General features: G+C 44.6%; 1 protein-coding gene across 1 annotated transcript in view; it reads left to right on the forward strand.

Moving 5' to 3' along the window:
* The first annotated feature begins 590 nt into the window (after positions 1-590).
* SUMO1 (small ubiquitin like modifier 1) overlaps positions 591-27,521 on the forward strand; it is a 46,836-nt gene continuing 19,905 nt past the window's right edge. The window contains exon 1 of the mRNA XM_073551515.1: positions 591-795. Coding sequence (XP_073407616.1) covers positions 784-795 — 12 coding nt within the window. The 5' untranslated portion in view covers positions 591-783. The remainder of the gene's footprint in view (positions 796-27,521) is intronic.

A 27,521-nucleotide genomic window follows, 5' to 3' on the forward strand; every position in this document is an offset into this window, starting at 1 on the left:
TTTTTTCAAAACGGCAGATTCTGACTGATGGTAAAATACAGATGTGTGAAACAGGCCTAACGTAACATCATCCGCTTTACCATGTAGCCTCCCAGCTTGCAGCTCCACGTAACATTACCCCCTTCCGGGCACTGCTCCCCCACGTCATCATCCCTTCCCTGCGAAGCAGCCAGCATGCAGCCCCACGCAAGTCACATCACCCCAATCCCAACACAGTCCAAGCAGCATCCCCCTTCCTCGCAGTCCCACGTAACTGACATCACCACCAGCCCAGTGCAGCCCTCAGCGACTATTACCCCCAATGCATAGCACCCTCGCCACGCAGTCCCGAGCAAGTATTATTACCCACTGCCCCTCGCATCCCCCAGCATGCAGCTCCACTCAAGCAACATCAACGTCTTTGCTGTGGAACCCACCAACTCCCCCCAAAAAATATAAAATAAGCAGCCCCATACAAATAGCAGCAGCCGGTCATGGAGTCAGTGATCTCCTGTGGTGACCGGCTCTGCCAGCTGCGCGCTTTCACATCGCAAGCTATAGCACGGAGATTACGATGCGCGCACAGCCGCCGCCATCCTGCACGCCACCGACTGCTCTGCTGCACACCAGCCGCGCGCACTGTAACAGATACACACGTGACATGGGCGGGGTCTGTAGCACCGGAGGTGACGTCAGATCCCCACACAGGAACTCTAGGCTTGTTTGAGTCTCCTGTGCTGTTATTGTGCCCTGAGGAAAGAGCGGCTCACAGCACCGGACCGGCACCGGGGGACAGTAGGCAGCATGTCTGACCAGGTGATGCAGTGGCGGCGGGGGCTCTGGGACTGGTGTGGGCAGTACCAACTGCCATTATTTACAGGCTGTAGATGGGGGATAGCAGGGGCCGAGCGTTGCGCTAGTGACGGGACATGCGCAGGTGTCGCAGCGGCTTGTTTATGTTCTTATGTAAGTGTGTTCGGTGTATAGGGCTGTTACGTAATGTGTACTGTACCTGCCCGGCATGTGTATTGCCCGGTGCTGGGGTACAGGCTGGTAGTAGAGCCCAGCTGCACCTTATAGGAGGGCATCAGGCCTGGTAATAGAGCCCAGCTGTATATAGGAGGGCATCAGGCCTGGTAGTAGAGCCCAGCTGCACCTTATAGGAGGGCATCAGGCCTGGTAATAGAGCCCAGCTGTATATAGGAGGGCATCAGGCCTGGTAGTAGAGCCCAGCTGCACCTTATAGGAGGGCATCAGGCCTGGTAATAGAGCCCAGCTGTATATAGGAGGGCATCAGGCCTGGTAGTAGAGCCCAGCTGCACCTTATAGGAGGGCATCAGGCCTGGTAATAGAGCCCAGCTGTATATAGGAGGGCATCAGGCCTGGTAGTAGAGCCCAGCTGCACCTTATAGGAGGGCATCAGGCCTGGTAATAGAGCCCAGCTGTATATAGGAGGGCATCAGGCCTGGTAGCAGAGCCCAGCTGCACCTTATAGGAGGGCATCAGGCCTGGTAATAGAGCCCAGCTGTATATAGGAGGGCATCAGGCCTGGTAGCAGAGCCCAGCTGCACCTTATAGGAGGGCATCAGGCCTGGTAATAGAGCCCAGCTGTATATATGAGGGCATCAGGCCTGGTAGCAGAGCCCAGCTGTATATATGAGGGCATCAGGCCTGGTAGTAGAGCCCAGCTGTATATATGAGGGCATCAGGCCTGGTAGCAGAGCCCAGCTGTATATATGAGGGCATCAGGCCTGGTAGCAGAGCCCAGCTGTATATATGAGGGCATCAGGCCTGGTAGCAGAGCCCAGCTGTATATATGAGGGCATCAGGCCTGGTAGCCGAGCCCAGCTGTATATATGAGGGCATCAGGCCTGGTAGCAGAGCCCAGCTGCACCTTATAGGAGGACATAAGGCCTGGTAATAGTGCTCAGCTGTATATACAGTGCCTTGCTAAAGTATTCAGCCCCCTGGAACTTTTCAACCTTTTCCTACATATCATGCTTCAAACATAAAGATACCAAATGTAAATTTTTGGTGAAGAATCAACAACAAGTGGGACATAATTGTGTAGTTGAACGAAATGTATTGGTTATTTTACATTTTTGTGGAAATTCAAAAACTGAAAAGTGGGGCATGCAATATTATTCGGCCCCATTAACTTAATACTATATTTCACCACCTTTTGCTGTGATTACAGCTGCAAGTCGCTTGGGGTATGTCTCGGTTTTGTACATCGAGAGACTGAAATTCTTGCTATTCTTCCTTGGCAAACAGCTCGAGCTCAGTGAGGTTTGATGGAGATCGTTTGTGAACAGCAGTTTTCAGCTCTTTGCACAGATTCTCGATTGGATTCAGGTCTGGACTTTGACTTGGCCATTCTAACACCTGGATATGTTTATTTGTGAACCATTCCATTGTAGATTTTGCTTTATGTTTGGGATCATTATCTTGTTGGAAGACAAATCTCCGTCCCAGTCTCAGGTTTTTTGCAGACTCCAACAGGTTTTCTTCAAGAGTGGTCCTGTATTTGGCTCCATCCATCTTCCCACCAATTTTAACCATCTTCCCTGTTCCTGCTGAAGAAAAGCAGGCCCAAATTATGATGCTGCCACCACCATGTTTGACAGTGGGGATGGTGTGTTCAGGGTGATGAGCTGTGTTGCCTTTACACCAAACATATCGTTTGGCATCGTTGCCAAAAAGTTCGATTTGGTTTCATCTGATCAGAGCACCTTCTTCCACATGTTTGGTGTGTCTCCCAGGTGGCTTGTTGCAAACTTTAAACGACACTTTTTATGGATATCTTTGAGAAATGGCTTTCTTCTTGCCACTCGTCCATAAAGACCAGTTTTGTGCAGTGTACGAGTGAATGTTGTCCTATGGACAGACTGTCCCACCTCAGCTGTAGATCTCTGCAGTTCATCCAGAGTGATCATGGGCCTCTTGGCTGCATCTCTGATCAGTCTGCTCCATGTTTGAGATGAAAGTTTAGAGGGACGGCCGGGTCTTGGTAGATTTGCAGTGGTATGACACTCCTTCCATTTCAATATGATCGCTTGCACAGTGCTCCTTTGGATGTTTAAAGTTTTGGAAATGATTTTGTATCCAAATCCGGCTTTAAACTTCTCCACAACAGTATCACGGACCTGCCTGTTGTGTTCCTTGGTCTTCATGATGCTGTCTGTTCTTCAACCAGAACCCTGAGACTATCACAGAGCAGGTGCATTTATACGGAGACTTGATTACACACAGGTGGGTTATATTTATCATCATTAGTCATTTAGGACAACATTGGTTCATTCAGAGATCCACAATGAACTTCTGGAGTGAGTTTGCTGCACTGAAAGTAAAGGGGCCGAATAATATTGCACGCCCCACTTTTCAGTTTTTGAATTTCCACAAAAATTTAAAATTACCAATAAATTTCGTTCAACTTCACACTTGTGTTCCACTTGTTGATTCTTCACCAAAAATTTACATTTGGTATCTTTGTTTGAAGCATGATATGTGGGAAAAGGTTGAAAAGTTCCAGGGGCCGAATACTTTCGCAAGGCACTGTATGATGGCATCAGGTCTGGTAATAGAGCCCAGCTGTATATATGAGGGCATCAGGCCTGGTAATAAAGCTCAGCTGTATATATGAGGGCATCAGGTCTGGTAGCAGAGCCCAGCTGTATATAGGAGGGCATCAGGCCTGGTAGTAGAGCCCAGCTGCACCTTGTATGAGGGCATCAGGCCTGGTAGCAGAGCCCAGCTGTATATAGGAGGGCATCATACCTGGTAGTAGAGCCCAGCTGCACCTTGTAGGAGGGCATCAGGCCTGGTAGTAGAGCTCAGCTGCACCTTACAGGAGGGCATCAGGCCTGGTAGTAGAGCCCAGCTGTACGCTATATACAGCTCTGGCAAAAATTAAGAGAACACTGCACAGTGTTATAAAAATCAGCTTCTCTACATGTCTGACAGCCATTTCATTCCAGTGTCAGTTGAATTCCAACCAGAGCACACCTCATTCTACTTAATGTGCTTCTGATTAGGCGATCACCTGAACCAAATATTTAAGTCTGAGGACTGTTTTTTTCCAGCAGGACAATGCGCCATGCCACACAGCTAGGTCAATCATTGTGTGGATGAAGGACCATCACATCAAATCCTTGTCATGGCCAGCCCAATCTACAGACCTGAACCCCATCTAAAACCTCTGGAATGTAATCAAGAGGAAGATGGATAGTCACAAAACATCAAACAAAGAAGAACTGCTTAAGTTTTTGTACCAGGAGTGGCATAAGTTCACCCAAAAGCAGTGTGAAGGACTGGTGGAAAGCAGCCAAGACACATGAAAGCTGCGACTAAAAATCATGGTTATTCCACAAAATATTGATTTCTGAACTCTTCCTGAGTTAAAACATTAGTATTGTTGTTTCTAAATGATTATGAACTTGTTTTCTTAGCATTATTTGAGGTCTGCAAGTGCTGCATTTTTTTGTTCTTTTGACCATTTCTCATTTTCTGAAAACACATACCGTATTTTCCGCTTTGTAAGACGCACTTTTTTTCCCCAAAATTTGGGGGGAAAACAGGGGTGCGTCTTACAAAGCGGACATGCCTTACCTAGGCTGTGATCGGGGGCGTCCGGCGGTTGCTGGCCGCTGCTGCGGGTGTGTCCGGTGCCGCGTTGTGTGCCCGTCGATGCCCGGGGCTCTGCCAACATTGTGCGACAGGCCAGAGCCCCGGCATTTCCTCAGTTCCCTGTGTGCCGGTAAAAAGATGGCCGCCGGCGCGTGCGCAGATGGGATCTCGGGACCCAGTTCTCGAGAGATGAGATTCGAAATCTCATCTCTCGAGAGGTGGGTCCCGAGATCCCATCTGCGCACGCGCCGGCGGCCATTTTCCCTGGGTTCCCTGTGTGCGCGCGGTGGTGCCTGCAAAAAAATGGCCGCCGCGCGTGCGCAGATGGGATCTCGGGACCCAGCTCTCGAGAGATGAGATTTCAGATCTCATCTCTCGAGAACTGGTCCCGAGATCCCATCTGCGCACGCGCCGGCGGCCATTTTTTTTTTACTGGCACTTCAGCGCACATATACAGGGAACCAAGGAAATGCTGGGGCTCTGGTCTGTCAAACAATGTCGGCAGAGCCCCGGGCATCGATGGACACACAACGCCGCACCGGAGCACCTGCAGCACCGGCCTCCAACCGCCGGACAAGTGGAGAAACCTGACACCAGCACAAGACTCTGCAGCAGCAACAGCACACATCGGAGCCCCCCCTCATCCCTGAATGCGGCCTGCATCATCACTCCACGCCTGCCTCCTCCAGCAGCGAGCCTGGGACCCCTCTACACCTCAGCCACCAACCCCGGTAAGCAATAAGATGCAAGGATTATAAGAGGCACCACCATTTTATTAAAAAATATTTTTTTCTTATTTTTCTCCTCAAAAATTGTGGTGCGTCTTATAATCCGGAGCGTCTTATAAAGCGAAAAATACGGTAATTAAGTGCTTGGAAATTCGAAGACCTGTTGTCAGTAGTTTATAAAATAAAAGCGCAATTTACATTTTACTCAAAAATATACCTATAAAGAGAAAAATCAGACAAACTGGAAATTTTGCAGTGGTCTCTTAATTTTTGCCAGAGCTGTATATGGGCATCAGGCCTGGTAGAAGTGCCCAGCTGTGCGCTATATACAGCTCTGGCAAAAATTTTAAATGACTGCAAAATTTTCAGTTTGCCTGATTTTTCTCTTTATAGGTATATTTTTGAGTAAAATGTAAATCGCTGTTTTATTCTATAAACTACTGACAACTTGTCTTCGAACTTCCAAGCACTAAATTATGTATTTTCAGAAAATGAGAAATGGTCAACAGAACAAAAAAATGCAGCGCTTGCAGACCTCAAATAATGCTAAAAAAAACAAGTTCATAATCATGTAGAAACAACAATACAAATGTTTTTACTCGGGAAGAGTTCAGAAATCAATATTTTGTGGAGTAACCATGATTTTTAATCACAGCTTTCATGCGTCTTGACATACTTTCCATCAGTCTTTCACACTGCTTATGCCACTCCTGGTACAAAAATGTAAGCAGTTCTTCTTTGTTTGATGGCTTATGACTATCCATCTTCCTCTTGATTACATTCCAGGGGTTTTCAATGGGGTTCAAGTCTGGAGATTTGGATGGCCATGACAGGGATTTGATGTGGTGGTCCTTCATCCACACATTGATTGACCTCGCTGTGTGACATGGCACATGTCCTGCTGGAAAAACCAGTCCTCGGAGTTGGGGAACATTGCCTGAGCAGAAGGAAGCAAGTATTTTTCCAGGATAACCTTGTATGCAGCTTGATTCATAAGTCCTTTGCAAAGATTAACCTGCCCAATTTCAGCCTTGCTGAAGCATCCCCAGATCATCACCGATCCTCCACCAAATATCACAGTGGGTGCAAGACTTTGTGACTTGTACGCCTCCCCTGGTCTCAGTCTAACCATTAGATGACCAGGTGTTGGGCAAAGCTGAAAATTAGACTCATCAAAGAAGATTACCTTACTCCAGTTCTCTATGGTCCAATCCTTATGGTCTTTGGAAAACTTCAGCTCGGCTCTCTTTTGCTTCTCATTCATGAAAGGCTTTTTTCTAGCTTTACATGACTTGAGCCCTGCCTCTAGGAGCCTGTTACGAACTGTTCTTGCCGTGCACTTCACCCCAGCTGCCATTTTCCATTCCTTTTGTAGGTCACTTGATGTCATCCAGCGGTTGCTGAGTGACATTCGAATAAGATGACGGTCATCCCGGTCAGTGGAGAGTCGTTTTCGCCCTCTGCCCGTCTGTAGCTTTGTTGTCCCCAATTTCTGCTTGACCTTGTTGTAGTGGACTGCCGTCTTAGAAATTTTAAGGATGGAGGCAACATGACGCTCACTGTATCCTTCTGCTAGTAAAGCCAGAATTGAGCCCATCTTTTCCTCACTTAAGACTTTTTTTCTTTTCAACTCCTTTGGCATGGTTAAAAGTTATTTTTTCATTCCTATTACTTTTGGGATATTACTAGCACTTGTTTTACCATCCAGCTTGTCCTATTGCAAGAGGATTGTGAACACCACAGCAGGGTTTTTATACTTTCCATCTTTAAATAAGATCAGAAGCACATTAAGTAGAATGAGGTGAGCTCTGGTTGGAATTCAACTGACACTGGAATGGAATGGCTGTCAGACATGTAGAGAAGCTGATTTTTAGAAAACTGTGCAGTTGCCAGAGCTGTATATAACCTCTACAACTGGTAGTAGAGCCCGGCTGTACGCTATACATATGAAGGCAGTATTCCTGATGGTCACATAGAATAGACAATGGAAGGAATATGAAAATCCGATCTTCTATTGTCCTTTGCACTTGACTCCCTGGTTTTTACAGATGTCACCAAGTTTTCCCTTATGCAGATCTCCTTAGTATATTTCTGAATGGAATAATGTAAAACAACTGATCAGTTCAATGTTTAACCCCCATATAAATGTAAATCTATTGCACTGACCTGACGAGCGTGTACATGGCAACCTCTGAGCATGCAGTGCTGTAGTATAAAGCATGAGGGAAGCAAAGTTGTAATCTGAACTACTGATGAAGTCCAGTGAAGGCTGTCCGCACTCTGTTTTAGTGGTGGTACACACAGAAGGGCAATACCCGTGATACACGAGGGCCGATAACATCATAATTTTTTTCCATTTAGCTTGTATATCAGGAAAACTCATGACTTGCACGTCCTTAGGTCTCTTGCCTGATGGTGGTTATAATTGGGTCCCCTTGGCCTCCACCAGTTCAATATCACAAAAAGTTCTGGAACAGACAGCGTAAGAGAATGTTATTCCATCCAACAAGATCAAGTTAAAGGATAACTAATAGTTTGCTGTTACTTTTTACGTTTTTTTTGTTGATTGCAAGTAATTTGGTGGCAGTCTAGTCCCGAGTACCCATGCTGATTGGAGGACTGCATAGTAGAGGGTAGCACACACAGAATTGATTATGGATGTAATAGTAAGCCTATGCCTTTTACTATACTCTGATCTGTCTCCTGAGCTGCAACTCTTTTGAAGCGTTTTTAGAGGATTGGTGGGGTCTCGGGACCCGGATTCCACCAATCTACTCGCAATTAAGGGAGTAAAAACAACTTAAAAGAAAAAAAAATATATGGTATTTATTTTTAGAGCATATTTGGCGGCTGCCTTAGCATTTATTACTTGCGTCTTATACTACACCCGATACATTGAGCTTTTTTAATAGTTTTTCATGACATGTTCTTTAAACTGACAACATTGTAATATTGGGTTGAACTGTGCCACTGATAAAGGGGGGTTGGCTACTACTTCTGAACATTTGCACTGAGATCTAACTTGGCAAACTGCACACTTTCCAGGTAGATTTCAATACCTATATTGTCTGGTTGTGCTCTGCCGCCTAGTCACACGATCCCATCTTATTGTTTACCTGGGGATTTCTGTGCCATTTTATATGCTTTCCTCATCTCCTGTCTGGATTGTAGCAACATCACTAAAAGGTTTGTTGTATGATCAGTGGTCATAGTTTGTCCTTCATAGTGGCCTAGTAGCAGACAATAGGGAAAATAGACAGAATTTTGGTAAGCATCTCGTCACATACGGAGTTACTTATAGAGGTTGTCTCATCTTCTCAGATCACACAGCTCCCCAGTCTTCCCTCTCGAAGGGGGGCCGTGCTCCTGAATATTAATAGTTAGAACTAGCTGCATGGCTGCTCCACTGGCGCTAACTGCGCTCTCAAGTGGTGCCAGCTGGTGTAGGTCTTCCTCTGCCGCAACGGAGGAGCCCAGTGACACTAAAGCCGGATCTAATGTTCTGACAGGCTTTAGAGCAGTGCTTATCAGCTCTATGGCGCACAGCTTACAAACGTGGGCTCCTTACCAAGGAGACCTTGCACCTCTGATAGATTGCAAGGTATCTGGTAACCTTGGTGACAAGCGGTAAAATTAAAAATCCCTGTTTTTTAGAACGAAGGTGTTTCTTTTTTTATTTAGGAGATAGCCCCTGAAATTAATTGTTTTTGTATTCCTGGAATCTCATTAAAGGCCGTCTTTAATCGGAAAGGAAAAGTTTGCTGGCACCCTATGTGGCTTCAGACTGACGAATCGTGACATGCGGCGCTCAGAACTAACATGGACTGAAAGATGACTTTCATGACCTGTCCCTTGCAGTCTGATTTTGAATTGATCGATAAAAGTGAAAAATTTGCCAACTCTCTTTGATCAGCCATGTGTTAACCCGTTAAAAAAAAAAAAAACACACCTTTTTTTTTGCACCGTATAATGGCAGTACTGTAATATATATATTTTTTTTTTTAGCTTACTAATAAATCCCTTTTTAATTAAAAATATTTTTTCAGGTGTAGGACACTGTAACCCATCGGCATCCCACAATCTGACTGTATGGTACTGATGCTGGGCCTGATGTTGATAACTTGGTTGAAATGCCAGGATGGCAGAGCATGGCTGGCGTTCATTGGGCAGTACCCATGAGCAGGCAGCGATGGGTATATCAGCTTCTGAGCTGGACTAGTGACTTTGTGACTGATGTCCGTGCACACTGGCTGTCACTGCAGGATGTGAACAAGTAGCATGACAGGTGCTGCGCAGTGACAGCCATAGTGTATATTCATGTAAACTGTGTTCCAAATTATTATGCAAAAAGAGTTTAGGAGTGATAAGGTTAGAATTTTTTTGTTTGTCATTTAAACTCATTGATGGTGATGTGTGTCGGGGCTCTTTATATCACTGAAAGCAATTGCAGATACCTGTGCAAATTAGTTTGGCAGGTGTGTCCAAATAAAGGCAAGACTACTTAAGAAGGCTGTTCCACATTATTAAGCAGCCTACATTTTTTGCCAAAATGGGAAAGAAAAAGGATGTGTCGGCTGCTGAGAAGCAACAAATTGTGGAGTATTTAGGTCAAGGCATGACTACAATCAACATTGCCAAGACACTTCATCGTGATCATTGCACAATCAAGAAGTATGTAGCTGATTCCCAGCACACACGTGTGCGTGCTGATAAGGAAAAATTGAGGACTCTTTCCAACAGGCAATTGCATCAGGTTAAAAGAGCAGCTGCAAAAATGCCTTGTCATAGCAGCAGACAAGTTTTTGAAGCTGCTGGTGCCTCCAACGTCCCCCGAACAACAAGATGCAGGGTCCTTCAGAGGTTTGCAGCTGTGCGTAAGCCATCCTGTCGACCACCTCTATCCACTGCCGACAAGCAGAAACGGCTCCAGTGGGCCAATCGATACATGAAGACTGACTTCCAAACTGTTTTGTTCACCGATGAGTGCCGTGCAATGCGCGATGGTCCAGATGGATGGAGTGGATGATGGCTGGTTGATGGACACCCCATGAAAACACGGCTAAGGTGCCAACAAGGAGGAGGTAGAGTAATGTTTTGGGCTGGAACCATGGGGAGAGAGATTGTCGGCCCCTTTAGGATCCCTGAAGGGGTAAAGATGAACTCCATAATCTATGTTGAGTTTCTAAAACAGCACTTCCTGCCATGGTTCAAGAGGAAGAACCGTGCTTTCCGCAGCAAGATCATTTTCATGCATGATAATGCACCGTCTCATGCTGCAAATAACACATCTGCATCTCTGGCTGCTATGGGCATAAAAGAGGACAAACTTATGGTGTGGCCACCATCTTCCCCTGACCTCAACCTCATTGAGAACCTCTGGAGCATCATCAAAAGGAGTGTCTATGATGGCGGGAGGCAGTTCACATCTAAGCAACAGCTCTGGGAGGGTATTCTGTCCACATGCAAAACAATTGAAGCACAAACCATCCAAAAACTGACAAATTCAATGGACGAGAGAGTTCAGAAGCTTCTTTCCAACAAGGGGTCCTATGTGCAAATGTAACATCACCTAGAATAAAGTTTTGACTTGAAAACTGTTTGATTTCATTTTGTAATAAGCTGATAATGCTTATAATTTCACAACTGACCATTTTTTTGTTCAAAATAAAAAGGTTGAAAACTCTGCTGTGCATAATAATTTGGAACATGCATTTTGAGTGTTTCTTATTTTTTTAAAAATATACTGTTTTCATAGGGAGTTTGTTCAAAAACATTGCAATTATACTAGAATATTAGATGCCTGGAAAATAACAATGACTGCAATTCATATAGGTAATTTAGAGAAAATATGAGGAAATATTTTTTGCATAATAATTTGGAACACAGTGTAGTTGTCATTAGTCTCAATGGAAAATATTCTACAGTATAAGTTACATGGTTGAAATAAGAAAGTCTGCACTAACATACTGCCGCCGTGTTCATTGTCGGTGATGGATTTAGAAAAGACACAATGTTGTGATCAGTAGGACAGATGTGGAGATCTAGTGATCCCTCCATCAAACCCTGTAGATGGGAGTGTAGTGTTGCCCATCACCTCTGCACGTTCCCTTCTTTTCTTCGTGCCTTCATTGCGAATCCACGTTACATTTTTCTATTTCTTTGTGAAGGCGCGTGCTCGCAGCAATGCAGATGTAACGCACCGTCTGGTATGTTCTACTTTCGACTCTCATTCCCTTGCAGAATATAATTCTTCATCTTTTCTGCATGATGAAGCTGCTGATTCCACATTCTGGCAGCCGCTCGCGTTTTCCGTGCAGGGCTGAATCAGCAGTGCTGCTTGTGAAAGGACATTAAGAAGCGTGAACAGACTGGTTAAGAGGGGCATTAGAAGTCTCAGCTAGTAAAGAAAGGGAACCATTCCTTTTATTGCCTGTGGTCAGTTGCCTCAATTGTTACACACCGGATTAGGGTAAAATTGCTGCATCTAATACAGTCTTTGTTAAAGGCAGGTGTATTTGAAAAAAAAAAATTTTTTCAACAATTGAAAAAATGTAAAGTATTAATATATATATTTTTTGTTTTTAATGAAGTAAAATATGAAAAATAATGTAAAATGGGTTATTAACACTCAAACACTAGGGGGAGCAGCTGCTGACATTTGCTATGAAAACTTACATGTAGCTTATATTACAACTGCAGTAAATGTGGGCAGGGTCTGCTCGTGTGTGTGGTGTCACTCCTCCCCTTCTTGGTGTTTAGGATCACAGTGTGGAGCCATTTTTTTGGTGACTGCAATGTGATACTGACAAGTAGACAGTCACAGAGGACGTCCGACAGCACCGATTCTGTTAGATTTTGCTGCTCTCTGTATCATAAGCTGGGGTTAGATACGTGGAGTGTATCAAGAGCACGATTAGATACACTCAGAGTAACACACTCTGGGGTTAGATACAGGACTAAGTGTAGTGTATGACATGATGGGATTAGACACACAGTATCAAATGTATGTAATGTGTGACCCCCCCCCTCTCCGTCCATTTCTGTGGGAGCAGTGGTGTAATGTGTGACCCTGCTCTGTCCACTTCTGTGGGAGCAGTGGTGTAATGTGTGACCCCGCTACGTCCACTTCTGTGGGAGCAGTGGTGTAATGTGTGACCCCTCTCCGTCCACTTCTGTGGGAGCAGTGGTGTAATGTGTGACCCCGCTACGTCCACTTCTGTGGGAGCAGTGGTGTAATGTGTGACCCCGCTACGTCAACTTCTGTGGGAGCAGTGGTGTAATGTGTGACCCTGCTCTGTTCTCTTCTGTGGGAGCAGTGGTGTAATGTGTGACCCCTCTCTGTCCACTTCTGTGGGAGCAGTGGTGTAATGTGTGACCCCCGCTCCGTCCACTTCTGTGGGAGCAATGGTGTAATGTGTGACCCCCGATTTCAACCACTTCTATGGGAGCAATGGTGTAATGTGACCCTGCTCCGTCCACTACATTACCACTCCTATAGAAGTAGACAGAGCAGGGTCACACATTACTCCACTGCTCCCATAGAAGTATGCAGAACAGCTTCCAGGGGTCAGCCGGGGAGAAAGAGAAAGGCACTTACCCCTGGCACCTGAATTTAACTCATGTAGGTGTGGCCGGACGCCCCCTCCCACCAATCCCGTAATGAAGCAGAGACAGGCCTAGATGGGCTGAAACAGGTCGGTCACAGTTTATTAATCACATACACAGAGAAAGGCAATTACATTTCACAATGGGCTTATCGCCGAAGGCCCTGTCTGCGAGCGAAATGCAAGCCGGCCAGTGAGCGGTTACGAATCTTTGCCCCTCTCTACACTTCCGCCACGGAAGATCATGTGTATGACCTACACAGGACTCCGACCCCCCCACCCATCAGCATTAGGGCCTGTTCCACTCCGTCCTGCAAGCCGGACAAAAATATGTCGAGCCCAATGTCAGTGAGGTGAATTCCATCTGGTCTCAATGGTGCCGAGTTATCTCCTTCCAGCTGGTGGTGACTAACTACGATGCCATATCTTCCCTTTACACATTTCGCCATCTGCACATTGGTCTTACATCTTGCTCTCTCGATAGCTTTTGCGTTCCTTGCTCCATGGCAGACGGCTCGTGGCTCTATCACCGACCACACCAATACCATATCCGGTAAAAGACATGTAAAATGCTCTGTCTGACATCACCGTACAGAGCTTAGCACTTTTTCTCTTACACAGATTATTGCCACCGGCATGTAACACTAATATCACCGGCCCTTTGACCCTCCTAGTGATATTGACTATTTCTGGGAAAATCTGTTGCCATTGGAGCCCTCGTATACCTTTCCAGTTGACCTGTAGGCCCGGGAAGCCAAGATTTTTTTTCCACTCGGCCAAATTTTTGGCCCTTTTAATCGCTCAGTAGACATGTGAATGTCCTATTACCCAAACTGCGGGCTTAGGCTTGGTACACTTTGTGTTAGGGCAATCCGTTAAACAAATGTGCTAAAAATGAGCCCAAAATTGTCTTTGTGGTGTATTTTGGCCATTGCGTTAACGCACGTGGCTGCTAGGTCATTTTTGCGTCTGCCTGTGTTTACAATAGAGTTCTATAGCATAATGAACGCTTCCGTTCGCCGTACCGGACCTGAAAATGTGGTAGTCCGCGTTGGAAGGTGCGTCACAAACTAACGGACCATTGTAAACGACTGCGGATTTTGACATGCGTTAGGATCCGTTACACTAATGGAAGTCTATGGGGGCATTAAAATGTCTGTTACATTGCGTTATTGCTGCTTGCAAACGGATCCGTTCAACGGATTGCCCTAACGCAATGTGAACCTAGCCTTACAGACGCCTGTAAGAGACAAGATGTGTTACTTGAGCAAGTCAGGTCTTGTATATCTGGCAAAGCATGCGGATTTCCAACGACCCATTCTCTGCACTTCGGCCTCCGACACTCCAGCACTAGCTGCTTTGGTGCCTTCTCCAATTTGGAAAGAATGTGTCCCGTATTTCTTTGGATTAGCGCAGTTTTTTTTCTAGGCATTGTTTAAAAATTGCCTAAAACTGATATTTGGTAAGAGGGGACCCGTCTGTATGTGAGAGAAAAAAATCTGCTTGCATGTCTTATTACCGCGTAGCGTTTGACTGTTTTTAGTGGACATACTGGGCCCACTGATGATTTTACCAGGACCCACGTACCTCTACCGGCGGGATCGCATTTGGTCACACATTATACCACTGCTCCAATAGAAGTGTAAAGCAGCAAATGAGATAAAATGTAACTTTTAATATACCAATTAAAAAAATAGCAAAAATAATGTCACCCACAAGTGAATTTAAAAAAGATGCAAGATAAATGGGTGATCCTCAGAGGATATTTGCAAGCACCCAAACGCATCACATAGGGGATATAGAATGTAACTGATAAAACAGACAACAACCTATATAATGGATACAGCATGAATGAAAAGGTAGCACAATGCTATAGCCAGTTGCACATGTATACACGTACAGTGGGGCAAAAAAGTATTTAGTCAGCAATAGTGCAAGTTCCACCACTTAAAAAGATGAGAGGCGTCTGTAATTTACATCATAGGTAGACCTCAACTATGGGAGACAAACTGAGAAAAAAAAATCCAGAAAATCACATTGTCTGTTTTTTTTTTTTTTCCTTTTATTTGCATATTATGGTGGAAAATAAGTATTTGGTCAGAAACAAAATTTCATCTCAATACTTTGTGATATATCCTTTGTTGGCAATGACAGAGGTCAAATGTTTTCTGTAAGTCTTCACAAGGTTGCCACACACTGTTGTTGGTATGTTGGCCCATTCCTCCATGCAGATCTCCTCTAGAGCAGTGATGTTTTTGGCTTTTCGCTTGGCAACACGGACTTTCAACTCCCTCCAAAGGTTTTCTATAGGGTTGAGATCTGGAGACTGGCTAGGCCACTCCAGGACCTTGAAATGCTTCTTACGAAGCCACTCCTTCGTTGCCCTGGCGGTGTGCTTTGGATCATTGTCATGTTGAAAGACCCAGCCACGTTTCATCATCAATGCCCTTGCTGATGGAAGGAGGTTTGCACTCAAAATCTCACGATACATGGCCCCATTCATTCTTTCATGTACCCGGATCAGTCGTCCTGGCCCCTTTGCAGAGAAACAGCCCCAAAGCATGATGTTTCCACCACCATGCTTTACAGTAGGTATGGTGTTTGATGGATGCAACTCAGTATTCTTTTTCCTCCAAACACGACAAGTTGTGTTTCTACCAAACAGTTCCAGTTTGGCTTCATCAGACCATAGGACATTCTCCCAAAACTCCTCTGGATCATCCAAATGCTCTCTAGCAAACTTCAGACGGGCCCGGACATGTACAGGCTTAAGCAGTGGGACACGTCTGGCACTGCAGGATCTGAGTCCATGGTGGCGTAGTGTGTTACTTATGGTAGGCCTTGTTACATTGGTCCCAGCTCTCTGCAGTTCATTCACTAGGTCCCCCCGTGTGGTTCTGGGATTTTTGCTCACCGTTCTTGTGATCATTCTGACCCCACGGGGTGGGATTTTGCGTGGAGCACCAGATCGAGGGAGATTATCAGTGGTCTTGTATGTCTTCCATTTTCTAATTATTGCTCCCACAGTTGATTTCTTCACTCCAAGCTGGTTGGCTATTGCAGATTCAGTCTTCCCAGCCTGGTGCAGGGCTACAATTTTGTTTCTGGTGTCCTTTGACAGCTCTTTGGTCTTCACCATAGTGGAGTTTGGAGTCAGACTGTTTGAGGGTGTGCACAGGTGTCTTTTTATACTGATAACAAGTTTAAACAGGTGCCATTACTACAGGTAATGAGTGGAGGAAAGAGGAGACTCTTAAAGAAGAAGTTACAGGTCTGTGACAGCCAGAAATCTTGATTGCTTGTTTCTGACCAAATACTTATTTTCCACCATAATATGCAAATAAAAGGAAAAAAAAACTGACAATGTGATTTTCTGGATTTTTTTTTCTCAGTTTGTCTCCCATAGTTGAGGTCTACCTATGATGTAAATTACAGACGCCTCTCATCTTTTTAAGTGGTGGAACTTGCACTATTGCTGACTGACTAAATACTTTTTTGCCCCACTGTATATTATTAAAGGCCAGAGCACAGGTTCATAGCCTTTCATAAACGAGATTTCAAAAAAGGAACGAGATTTCAAAAAAGGAACAATCTCACCAGTTAAAGCAAACGGTCAGGAGTCACCAGGGATGCTCTGTATACCAACAGGAAGGTAGCGATGGGAAGGCAATACCCTGTCAATTCCCTTACATGCTAACCATTAACTGATCCCCAGGCTCCTGCCCTTACAAGGGCAGTCCACAGCTAGCCCTATATTGCACATGCCTGCACTTTCCCTATAAGGAGCGTCCCAACGGGTTTCATCCAAGTAACTCTTCAGGGGACTAACTTGTTTAAAGTGCCATAGTGCTATAGCTAAGAGAAATACATCCTCCCGCTCTCTATGCTATCTGCTGTCTGCAGAGAGTGGAAGGGAGAGGGTATATATATATATATATATATATATATATATATATATATATGTGTGTGTGTATATATGTATATATATGTGTGTGTATATATGTATATATATGTGTGTGTATATATGTATATATATATATCGTTGTGTTAATGCGCACATATTGCCGCAATTAGATAATTAACACATATATGTTTGATCATACCTCGCATACCAGTTGCAAGTTTTAAAACTCCCAGGGCGCGCGCCATAATCCGCGCTAAAGACGCCCCACAATGACATCACTGGAAAGGAAAAACCTATGTCCAATGGGCGGACGAAGCCCCATTTCCCATTTAGCTATAGCACTATGGCACTTTAAACAAGTTTGTCCCCTGAAGAGTTACTTGGATGAAACCCGTTGGGACGCTCCTTATAGGGAAAGTGCAGGCATGTGCAATATAGGGCTAGCTGTGGACTGCCCTTGTAAGGGCAGGAGCCTGGGGATCAGTTAATGGTTAGCATGTAGGGGAATTGACAGGGTATTGTCTTCCCATCGCTACCTTCCTGTTGGTATACAGAGCATCCCTGGTGACTCCTGACCGTCTGCATAAACCGGTGAGATTGTTCCTTTTTTGAAATCTCGTTCCTTTTTTGAAATCTCGTTTATGAAAGGCTATGAACCTGTGCTCTGGCCTTTAAAAATATACATGTGTATACATGTGCAACTGGCTATAGCATTGTGCTACCTTTTCATTCATGCTGTATCCATTATATAGGTTGTTGTCTGTTTTATCAGTTACATTCTATATCCCTTATGTGATGCGTTTGGGTGCATGCAAATATCCTCTGAGGATCACCCATTTATCTTGCATCTTTTTTAAATTCACTTGTGGGTGACATTATTTTTGCTATTTTTTAATTGGTATATTAAAAGTTACATTTTATCTCATTTGCTGCTTTACATTGTAAATTTGGATGAGGAATAATTGTCATTTCGGACTGATAATGGCTTTGCTTTATTTGGTTGCTCCAATAGAAGTGTGCAGAACAGGATCCCACATTTCGGGTATGTGCACACGGTGCGGATTCTGCTGTGTTTCCGCAGCGGTTTTGGCCCTGCGGAAACGCAGCTGTTCCGCAGACCAAGTACAGTACAATGAAACCCTATGGGTTTTCAAAAACGCTGTGCTGACGGTGCGTTTTTTCCCGCGGTTTAGAAACCGCAGCGTGTCAATTGTTTGGGCGGTTTCCGCAGAGGTTTCACACCTTTAACATAGTAGAGGTGTGAAACCGCAGGGCAAAACCACAGACCAAACCGCAGGTCACTTTACCTGCGGTTCCGCGCGGAAAAAAAACGCAGGTGAATCTGCAACATGTGCACATAGCCTAAGGAAGCAGTGCTGTAATGTGTTACACAGGCTGCAGCAACAGCCTCTCCGAGTCCCTGCGAGACCCATCAGGCTCTGAACAGAGGTGACGTCAGTAACTACACTTCTCATCAGAGTCACGCTGCCCTATGTATAATAGCATTTAATGGTTCTCCCCATATTGTGCTCCATACAGTACATGGCTTACGCATAGCTGTGTCAGTGTTCAGAGCACAGCAGCGTGATGATATCCCTGTTGTGCTCTGAACATTTTGGCGGTGATCAGCAGCCTGTGCTCAACTACTCATGACAGGTTGCGATCATCTTGCCCCATCCCCGATACTTGCCTCTGCCCTCGGCTCATTCTGAGTGATGACGGGGAAAGTGCAGCTTGCAGCATACTCTGCGGGCTACACAAAGAAGATGCCAATCTGCTCCTCCGGCTGGGACCTGGGATGCCCAGGGGGTGTGCCCAGGTCACAGCAGGAGGACGGTAGGATAGTGACCGCAGTCTCTTATGCCCAGGGACTGTCGTATTTGCGGTGTGTAACTGTCGCTATACACCAACAAATGTAAGTGGCAGCCCCCAGTGTTTGCAGAAAAAAAATAAAGCAGTGAATTTAATTTTGCATTAAAATAATTGGTTGTATAATCAATAATTTTTAATATAAAAATCATTGTACTTTCCCTTTTTAAGTCAGGGATATCAAACTCAAATACACAGAAAGCCAAAATTAAAAACTTCAATTGTAGACTTTTTTTATCTGATAGAACAAACTTTTTCATATGAAAACAAACTTAAGCCCCCGTTACACACAACGATATTGTGAACGATAACGTTGCAACGTCACCAGTTTGGCATGTATCAACGATTAGTTGGCTGATCGTTAATCGTTGCCTAATGGTCTGGGCCATAATTCTATCGTTGGTCTCTCGCTGTTACACACAGCGATGTGTGCTGCCCAGCGGGAGACCAACGATCAGCAACGCTGGGAGCTGGTATCCATGATAAACACCAGGTAACTAAGAGCCGCGCGGCTCTTAGATACCCGCTGTTTACCCTGGATATCAGCGTGCCCGCTGGTTCTGATCCCTGGTGAGTCTGTCTAACTATGTCCCAGCGATCCCATCCACATCGGATCGTAGGTGGGATCGCTGGGACATTGAAGCGTGTAACGGGACCCTTAGAGGTTGTCCCACAAACAAGTTACATTTTAATTAATAGATCTTAGAATAAAATATTGGAGTAGTATATGCTATGTAAGAGCAGTAAAAAGCATATGGCTTAATTTAAATATGTAATAGCAAAGGATACACAACCTTGAATAATATAGATAACTAGCTGAAGAGCCCGGCGCTGCCCGGGCATAGTAACTAACTACGGTTAGTTATAACAAATTACAATGATATATGTGTGTGTGTGTGTGTGTGTGTGTGTGTATATATATATATGTATGTATGTATGTATGTGTGTGTGTGTGTGTGTGTGTGTGTGTGTGTGTGTGTAAATACACACACTAGATTAAGGCCCGATGCTATCGCATCGGGAGGATAGTGACACACCTCTTGCCATGTTAACTCTCAACACACACACCTCCTCAACACACACTCCTCTCACCTTTCACCATCTCCACTCCACTCTTTCACTCCACATACGACCCTTTCTCTCACTCCGTCACTCATACTCACGCCGTCATCGCCGCTGCTCCACGATCCCCGACATCATCTTCCGCCGGCGCCATCCTGGATCCAGACGTCGTCCACGCTGGCGACATGTTCTTGCGGTGACGCCATCTTGAGTATCGCGAGATTTCGCCGACGCCATTTTGGATCCCGACGTCATCCACGCCGGCGACATGTTCTTGCGGCGACGCCATCTTGAGTATCGCGGGAATTCGCGATACTCAAGATGGCGTCACCGCAAGAACATGTCGCTGGCGTGGACGACGTCGGGATCCAGGATGGGGCCGGCCTAAGAAGATGTCGGGGATCGTGGAGCAGCGGCGATGACGGAGTGAGAGAAAGGGTCGTATGTAGAGTGAAAGAGTGAGTGGAGATGGTGAGAGGAGTGTGTGGTGAGGAGGAGTGATGTGTTGAGGGTTAACATGGCAAGAGGTGTGCTGTGACGTCACCAGTTACAACTGGACGGAAGTTGTTACAACCCGGAAGCTGCTTAGCGCATTTATTAAAATAAATAAATTATATATATATATATATATATATATATATATATATATATATATATATATACATACACTGAGTGAAACATAAAAAGAAAGCACAAAAGCACGGAATAACAAACGTGCAAAAATACCCTGCAGTAAAAAATGACAATAATCAGCAAGTGCTGGTAAAAAGATGACAGCAAATACAGGGTATTTAGTCAATACGTTTTTTTGCAAAAAAAAAGTATATACCAAGCCACTCCACCTCGTCAAGGTAACCCTTAATGGAGCAGTCCCTATCTAATGTATTTAAAACCTGAACATATGAACAGTGTCTAAATGAACAGGATTAAGACAGGCGCTTCCTAGTATGGGCACGTGGTGTAAGACGGCTCTTTATGTGCATGTCACACAAGAGAGGGGTGGGGTCTCTCAAACCATGCATAAGCAAGGAAAAAATGGATTAAAAACACATGTGACATGCACAAATGTGAACAAGTCGGTCGGACAGTGTTCACACCACACTCTGTGCTTTCTTTTTGTGTTTGTCAGTGGGTGGTGTGAACACTGTCCGACTGACTTGTTCACATTTGTGCATGTTTTTAATCTATATATAAAGCTGAGTGTAGAGCCTCACCCACTCTGCATAGCCATATTCACTATAATATCCTACATCATCTTATTAGCCAGAGCTACCGGACTACTACCCCTAATATCCCACATCATCCCGTCAAAGCCACCGGACTACCAGGGCTGTGGAGTCGGTAAGCCACAGTTGCGACTCCGACTCCTGGATTTTATCAGGCTACGACTCCGACTCCGACTCCTTCATAAATGGCCAATTCATAACAACAAATTTACTGTTGTAAAATATTAAACATCGTGCTTATTCAGTTTCTCACCATCATATAAGTAATCAGACCACTTAGAGCAAAAACTACATTTATTAGAATACAATTAGAATATAGCAAATAACTTTTATAAACTTTTCTAAACTGTAAGTAAATATGCAATAAACACTTTTATGCAGTTAATAAGAAGAAATCTATAAATTTGTCCTCAGAAAAAGTATTGCCTCTGTCAGATCCTCCTTCATGGATGCCCTCAAATCTCATCTAATTATTTTGAGAGCAGAGAACAACCTCTCTACACTAACTTGTGTTGGTGGCAAAGCAGTAACCACTCGGGCAACATCTCTGACAATGTCAGGATACAGAGGAATCGCTTGTTGCACTGTTATTTTTGATGAACGGTCAAATTTCTCAATTTCTTTTGGTGCACATGAAAAATTCTGCTGAAATGTACTGGCTGTGTTCCTTGATGGGGATGACTCTTCTATGCGGGAACGCTTTGCACGGTCCTTGTGATCCAAATATTTTTCGAAATTAAATTCTTCATCAGTTGATGATGAGGGTGAAGATGTGGCAGGACGACCAAATTCTTCTTGTTCCTCCTGACTGTTCTGCAACCCTTTCATCCTTACTGCTATTTCAAACAGAGCTTCTTTTCCTTTACTTAGCTGTTGATTATCTAGAAGAATCCGATGCATTGGGTCTACTTAAACAGCTGCCAAAAGAATGTTATTTTGTAATAGTAGCTCCTCTCTCCGTTTCATTGATGTAGCAATGCCACTTGCAATTAACCCTCCTCTTTGGGACAGGCGAAACAGCAGGTTCTTCCACTCCTTTAAGAAAATACCTGGAGTTAAGTCCTCTGCTTGTAATTTTTTAGTCACTGTAAATGGGTGCTCTAGCAATTTTTCCAGCTCAGTCACTTGATTCCACTGACTTTCATTTAGCGTCAGTTGAGGGTTAGCCATGTCTACAAGAAAGGTTTTCAGTTCAACCAAGCGCTGAATCATTAAGTAAGTACTGCCCCATCGTGTGGCTTGATCAATAATTGCCCCTTTTCCAGCACGTCTCTTCAAAATTGAGTCAACTTTAGGGGTTCTGGCAACAGTAGCCAATTTTCTCACCTTGCCAATCAGTGCAGCAGCATGTCCTTCTTGCAGACTGTCTCTTATAGCCAGCTGTAGCGTATGCACAACACAGCGCATGTGATGAATGAAAGAACATATTGACACAGTTTCAACAAGATCATCTAAACTATCATGTTGCTGTTCATCTGAAGCAACTTCAGTTTGCTCCTCAGTTACAATACTGTGTTCCTCTATTTCAAACATTTCTGTGTCTGTGGACCCAGAATGTTCTTCTAGCTGCTGGTCACCATCATTACTCTCATTCATTAGCTTAATAGTACTTATCATATTTGAAGCATTGTCAGTTACGACAGAAAGAACTTGCTCTTTTTTAAGTTCATAGTCTTGCAGAACCTTTTCCACCAAGACCTGGAGAAACTCACTGGTGTGATGAGCTTTGGTGTCTTTTACTGCCAATGTCTTGGTAACTATTTCATTTTTGTCACAAACAAATCAGACATTGATGGCAAAATAGTTCACTCTGTGACATGTGCAGGCATCCATTTTAAGAAACAGAAGGAGTCCCTTGAGAGTTTTTTTTTAAGTTCTTCCTTTTGTTTAAAAGCTTCTTCGATTACTAATTTTCTAATACTCTCTCTCCAGAGAAACACCAAGCTTGCGGGCCATTTCCCCATTCAGACACATTTAAGCTGGTCGTGAAAATAATGAAATAGGCACACTATCCTTTACAACAAGCTCTATGATCTGTTTTTTAAATGTATCTACTGTCATTGTCACAGTAACTTTGTCACTGACAAAATATCTTGCAACTGATGGCTGCAAAGTTCTCTGCTCCTTTGTTTGGCTGGAAGAGCTGGGCACTGGTTCATTGGTTTGGATGCAGTCTTTCTCATCCACTGCTTCAGGACTTCTGGATGAAAGCGCAGTAAATGTCTCTTTAGATTAGAAGCTCTGGTAGGAGCATTTTTATCTTTGCCTGAATATGCACTCATCTTGTCTTCACAGCATTTGTTTTCGTCTGGATCATTTGTCATACACTGACAGACATAATGTTTTCTATCTTGAGTGATGGTGAAATGTTCAAATACAGCTGATTTAATGTGATGCTTCTTTGACATTCTCAGGTTTTTAATTCTGCATTCACAATCCAAATGACAATTGTTTTTCCTAAAAACAATTGTACAAAATTATTGCCAGGTCGTACAACTGATATAGTGGTCAGTAATACTGTTATTATTCCTCATGTACTCACAGTTAACTGATGCAAAGTTTGTTGAAAGGATAATACTTCTTACAGTCTTCCTCTTCTGAGTAGCAGGCAGCTGTGAGATGCTTGGAAGACGCACACCTAGTATGATCTGGTCTAGAGGAGGAGCTTTACTACTAAGAATTTGCAACACATTTTCACTTTCAGTTTCATACATTGTAAGTAGGGGGGTTGGGGCAGCATGAGGTTAACCAAGTATAAGATTAGATAAGGTCAGTGGAGAACAGTGACATACAAGAAGTAAGAAATGTCTCTATCTCCAGCAGAACTGCTTATCACTGTTGTTCATAGTTTGATAGAACATATATATTTGAGTAACATTTATAAAATTCATATGAAAGTTCAATTATGAAATATTAATACATTTTTTTTAAAGCTGGAGTCGGTACATTTCTACTGACTCCGACTCCAACCAAAACTAACTCCGACTCCACAGCCCTGCGGACTACTACCCCTAATAATCCACATCAGCCCGAGCCATCGGACAACTACCACTAATATCCCACATCATCCCATCACAGCCGCTGGACTACTACCCCTAATATCAGCTAGAGCCACCAGACTACTACCCGTAATATCCCACATCGTCCCATCAGACTGGGGTCAGAACCATAATGCTGAATGGAATGGTTGTAACTTCCATACCAGGGATCCCTTTAAGAGAGGCCTGGTGTCAGAACCAGAGCGCTGAGTGGATGTGCCCTGACTTCCATACCAAGGATCCCTTTAATAGAAGCCTGGGGTGAGAATCAGAGCGCTGAGGGATTTACCCTAACTTCCATACTGGAGATCCCTTTAAGAGAGGCCTGGGGTCAGTACCAAGTGCAAAGTAGATTTGCCCTCACTTCCATACCAGGGATCCCTTTAAGAGGGGCCTGGGGTCAGAACCAGAGCTCAAAATGGATTTGCCCTAACTTCCATACTGGGGGTCCCTTTAAGAGAGCCTGGGATCAGAACCAGACCGCTGAGTGGATTTGCCCTGATTTGCATACCGGAGATCCCTTTAAGAAAAGCCTGGGGTCAGTACCATGCGCAGAGTGGATTTGCCTTAACTTCCATATCAATGATCCCTTTAAGAGACCCTGGGGTCAGAACCACAGAGCTGAGTGGAACGGTCCTAACTTCCATACCGAGGATCCCTTTAAGAGAGGCCTGGGGTCAAAACCAAAGCGCTGGATGGATTTGCTCTGACTTCCATACCAATGATCCCTTTAAGAGGGAAGATGTGCCTATGATAGAAGATGTGTGATGGGTATATGGGCATGGGAGGGGGGATTCATTTCTGTCATGTGTTCTCTGTTCCTTTCTGGGGGGCAGACTATGGCCGGGAGCTTATGTTCCCAGGGATACTAGATTTCTCCCACCATGTCAGTGTCTGCTGAGGTGTTGTCAAGTGGGAAAACTTGCTCATAGCAACCAATCACAGCTCAGCTTCTTTTAACCAGCTCTGGTGAAATGAAAGATACTTCGTGATTGGTTGGTGATACACACACACACTCAGTTTTATATATAGAGATAAAGTATGACTCAAACAAATGTGCACCTGAATAGATACCGTATATACTCGAATATAAGCCGAGATTTTCAGCCCATTTTTTTGGGGGCTGAAAGTCCCCCTCTTGGCTTGTATTCGAGTCATATACCAGGGGGGATGGGAGCGGGGGTGTCACAGATCATACTTGCCCCCCCCCCCTGGCGCGGTCTCTGCAGCCCCCCCTCGCTTCTCCACGGTCTCCCTTCAGCGGTCACATGGTACCGCTCATTAAACTCATGAATATGCGCATATTTATGTGTTTAATGAGCGGTACCACGTGACCGCTGAAGGGAGACCATGGGAGAACGGGACTGCAGAGACCGAGCCAGGATGGGGTAAGTATAGGCTATATTTACCTGTCCCCAGTCCATCGGTGCTTGCTGCTGTCTGATGTGTCCTCTTGTCAGTTGTCAGTGACATTCAGACAGCAGAGGGCGCGGTGACGTGGTTAGTGCACGCCATGCCCTTTGCTGCCTGAACGTCACTGAAAGACGAAGTGGCAGACAACGGCGGCCGGCGAGCAGCGATGGACGCAGGACAGGTGAATGTCTCATGTGCTGGGTCCTGAGGCAGCAGCGACACCGGCACCTGGCACCCAGCGACGGAGAGGTGAGTAAGTAGTTTTTTTTTATTTTTATGTGCAGCGTCAACATATGGGGGTATAATGTATGGAGCAGCATATGGGGGCATGATATATGGAGCAGCATATGGGGGCATGATATATGGAGCAGCATATGGGTGCATAATCTATGGAGCAGCATATGGGTGCATAATCAATGGAGCAGCATATGGGTGCATAATCTATGGAGCAGCATATGGGTGCATAATCTATGGAGCAGCATATGGGTGCATAATCTATGGAGCAGCATATGGGTGCATAATCTATGGAGCAGCATATGGGGGGCATAATCTATGGAGCAGCATGTGGGGGCATAATCTATGGAGCAGCATGTGGGGGCATAATCCATGGAGCAGCATGTGGGGGCATAATCCATGGAGCAGCATGTGGGGGCATAATCCATGGAGCAGCATGTGGGGGCATAATCCATGGAGCAGCATGTGGGAGAAGCATATGGGGGCATAATCTATGGAGCAGCATATGGGGGAATAATCTATGGAGCATCTTATGGGGCAGCATATTCTATGGAGCATCTTATGGGGCCATAACCTTTATGGAGCAGCATATGGGGCATATTATTCTAGGGAGCATCTTATGGGGCCATTATTAACCTTTGTGCAGCATTATATGGGGTGTATTTTGTATGGAGCATCTTATGGCACCCATCATGAACTGTATGGAGCATTATATGTGGCTCCTAATTCAATATGGCTATTCAAAAACATTTATCCTACTGATGTCTCAATTAATTTTACTTTTATTGGTATCTATTTTTATTTTTGAAATTTACCAGTAGCTGCTGCATTTTCCACCCTAGGCTTATACTCGAGTCAATAAGTTTTCCCAGTTTTTTGTGGCAAAATTAGGGGGGTCGGCTTATACTCGAGTACAGTTGGGTCCATATATATTTGGACAGAGACAACATTTCTCTAATTTTGGTTCTAGACATTACCACAATGAATTTTAAACAAAACAATTCAGATGCAGTTGAAGTTCAGACTTTCAGCTTTCATTTGAGGGTATCCACATTAAAATTGGATGAAGGGTTTAGGAGTTTCAGCTCCTTAACAATGTGCCACCCTGTTTTTAAAGGGACCAAAAGTAATTGGACAGATTAAATAATTGTAAATAAAATGTTCATTTCTAGTACTTGGTTGAAAACCCTTTGTTGGCAATGACTGCCTGAAGTCTTGAACTCAAGGACATCACCAGCCGCTGTTTTTCCTCCTTTTTCATGCTCTGCCAGGCCTTCACTGCGTTAGTTTTCAGTTACTGTTTGTTTGTGGGCCTTTCTGTCTGAAGTTTAGTCTTTAATAAGTGAAATGCATGCTCAGTTGGGTTGAGATCAGATGACTGACTTGGCCATTCAAGAATATTCCACTTCTTTGCTTTAATAAACTCCTGGGGTTGCTTTGGTCGTCGTTTCATACTACACATGGACAATGACCCAAAACATAAAGCCAATCAGTTTGGCTGCATTTGGCTGGATCTGAGCACACAGTACGGCTCTGAATACCTCATAATTAATTCGGCTGCTTCTGTCCTGTGTCACATCATCAGTAAACACTAGTGACCCCGTGCCACTGGCAGCCATGCATGCCCAAGCCATCACACTGCCTCCGCCGTGTTTTACAGATAATGTGGTATGCTTTGGATCATGAGCTGTACCACGCCTTCGCCATACTTTATTCGGTCGTCCATGACAGCACCACCTGAGAGAGGGGATCTGCCCTTTAGGAACAGGAAACCTACAGATACAAAAGGGTGGCACCTCTCCCACGCATCAGTTGGTTTCCTGTTCCTAGAGGACAGG

Source organism: Dendrobates tinctorius, unplaced genomic scaffold, assembly GCF_039654945.1.
Source record: "Dendrobates tinctorius isolate UK_male_01 unplaced genomic scaffold, ASM3965494v1 ptg000177l, whole genome shotgun sequence".
NCBI classification, from domain to species: Eukaryota; Metazoa; Chordata; class Amphibia; order Anura; family Dendrobatidae; genus Dendrobates; species Dendrobates tinctorius.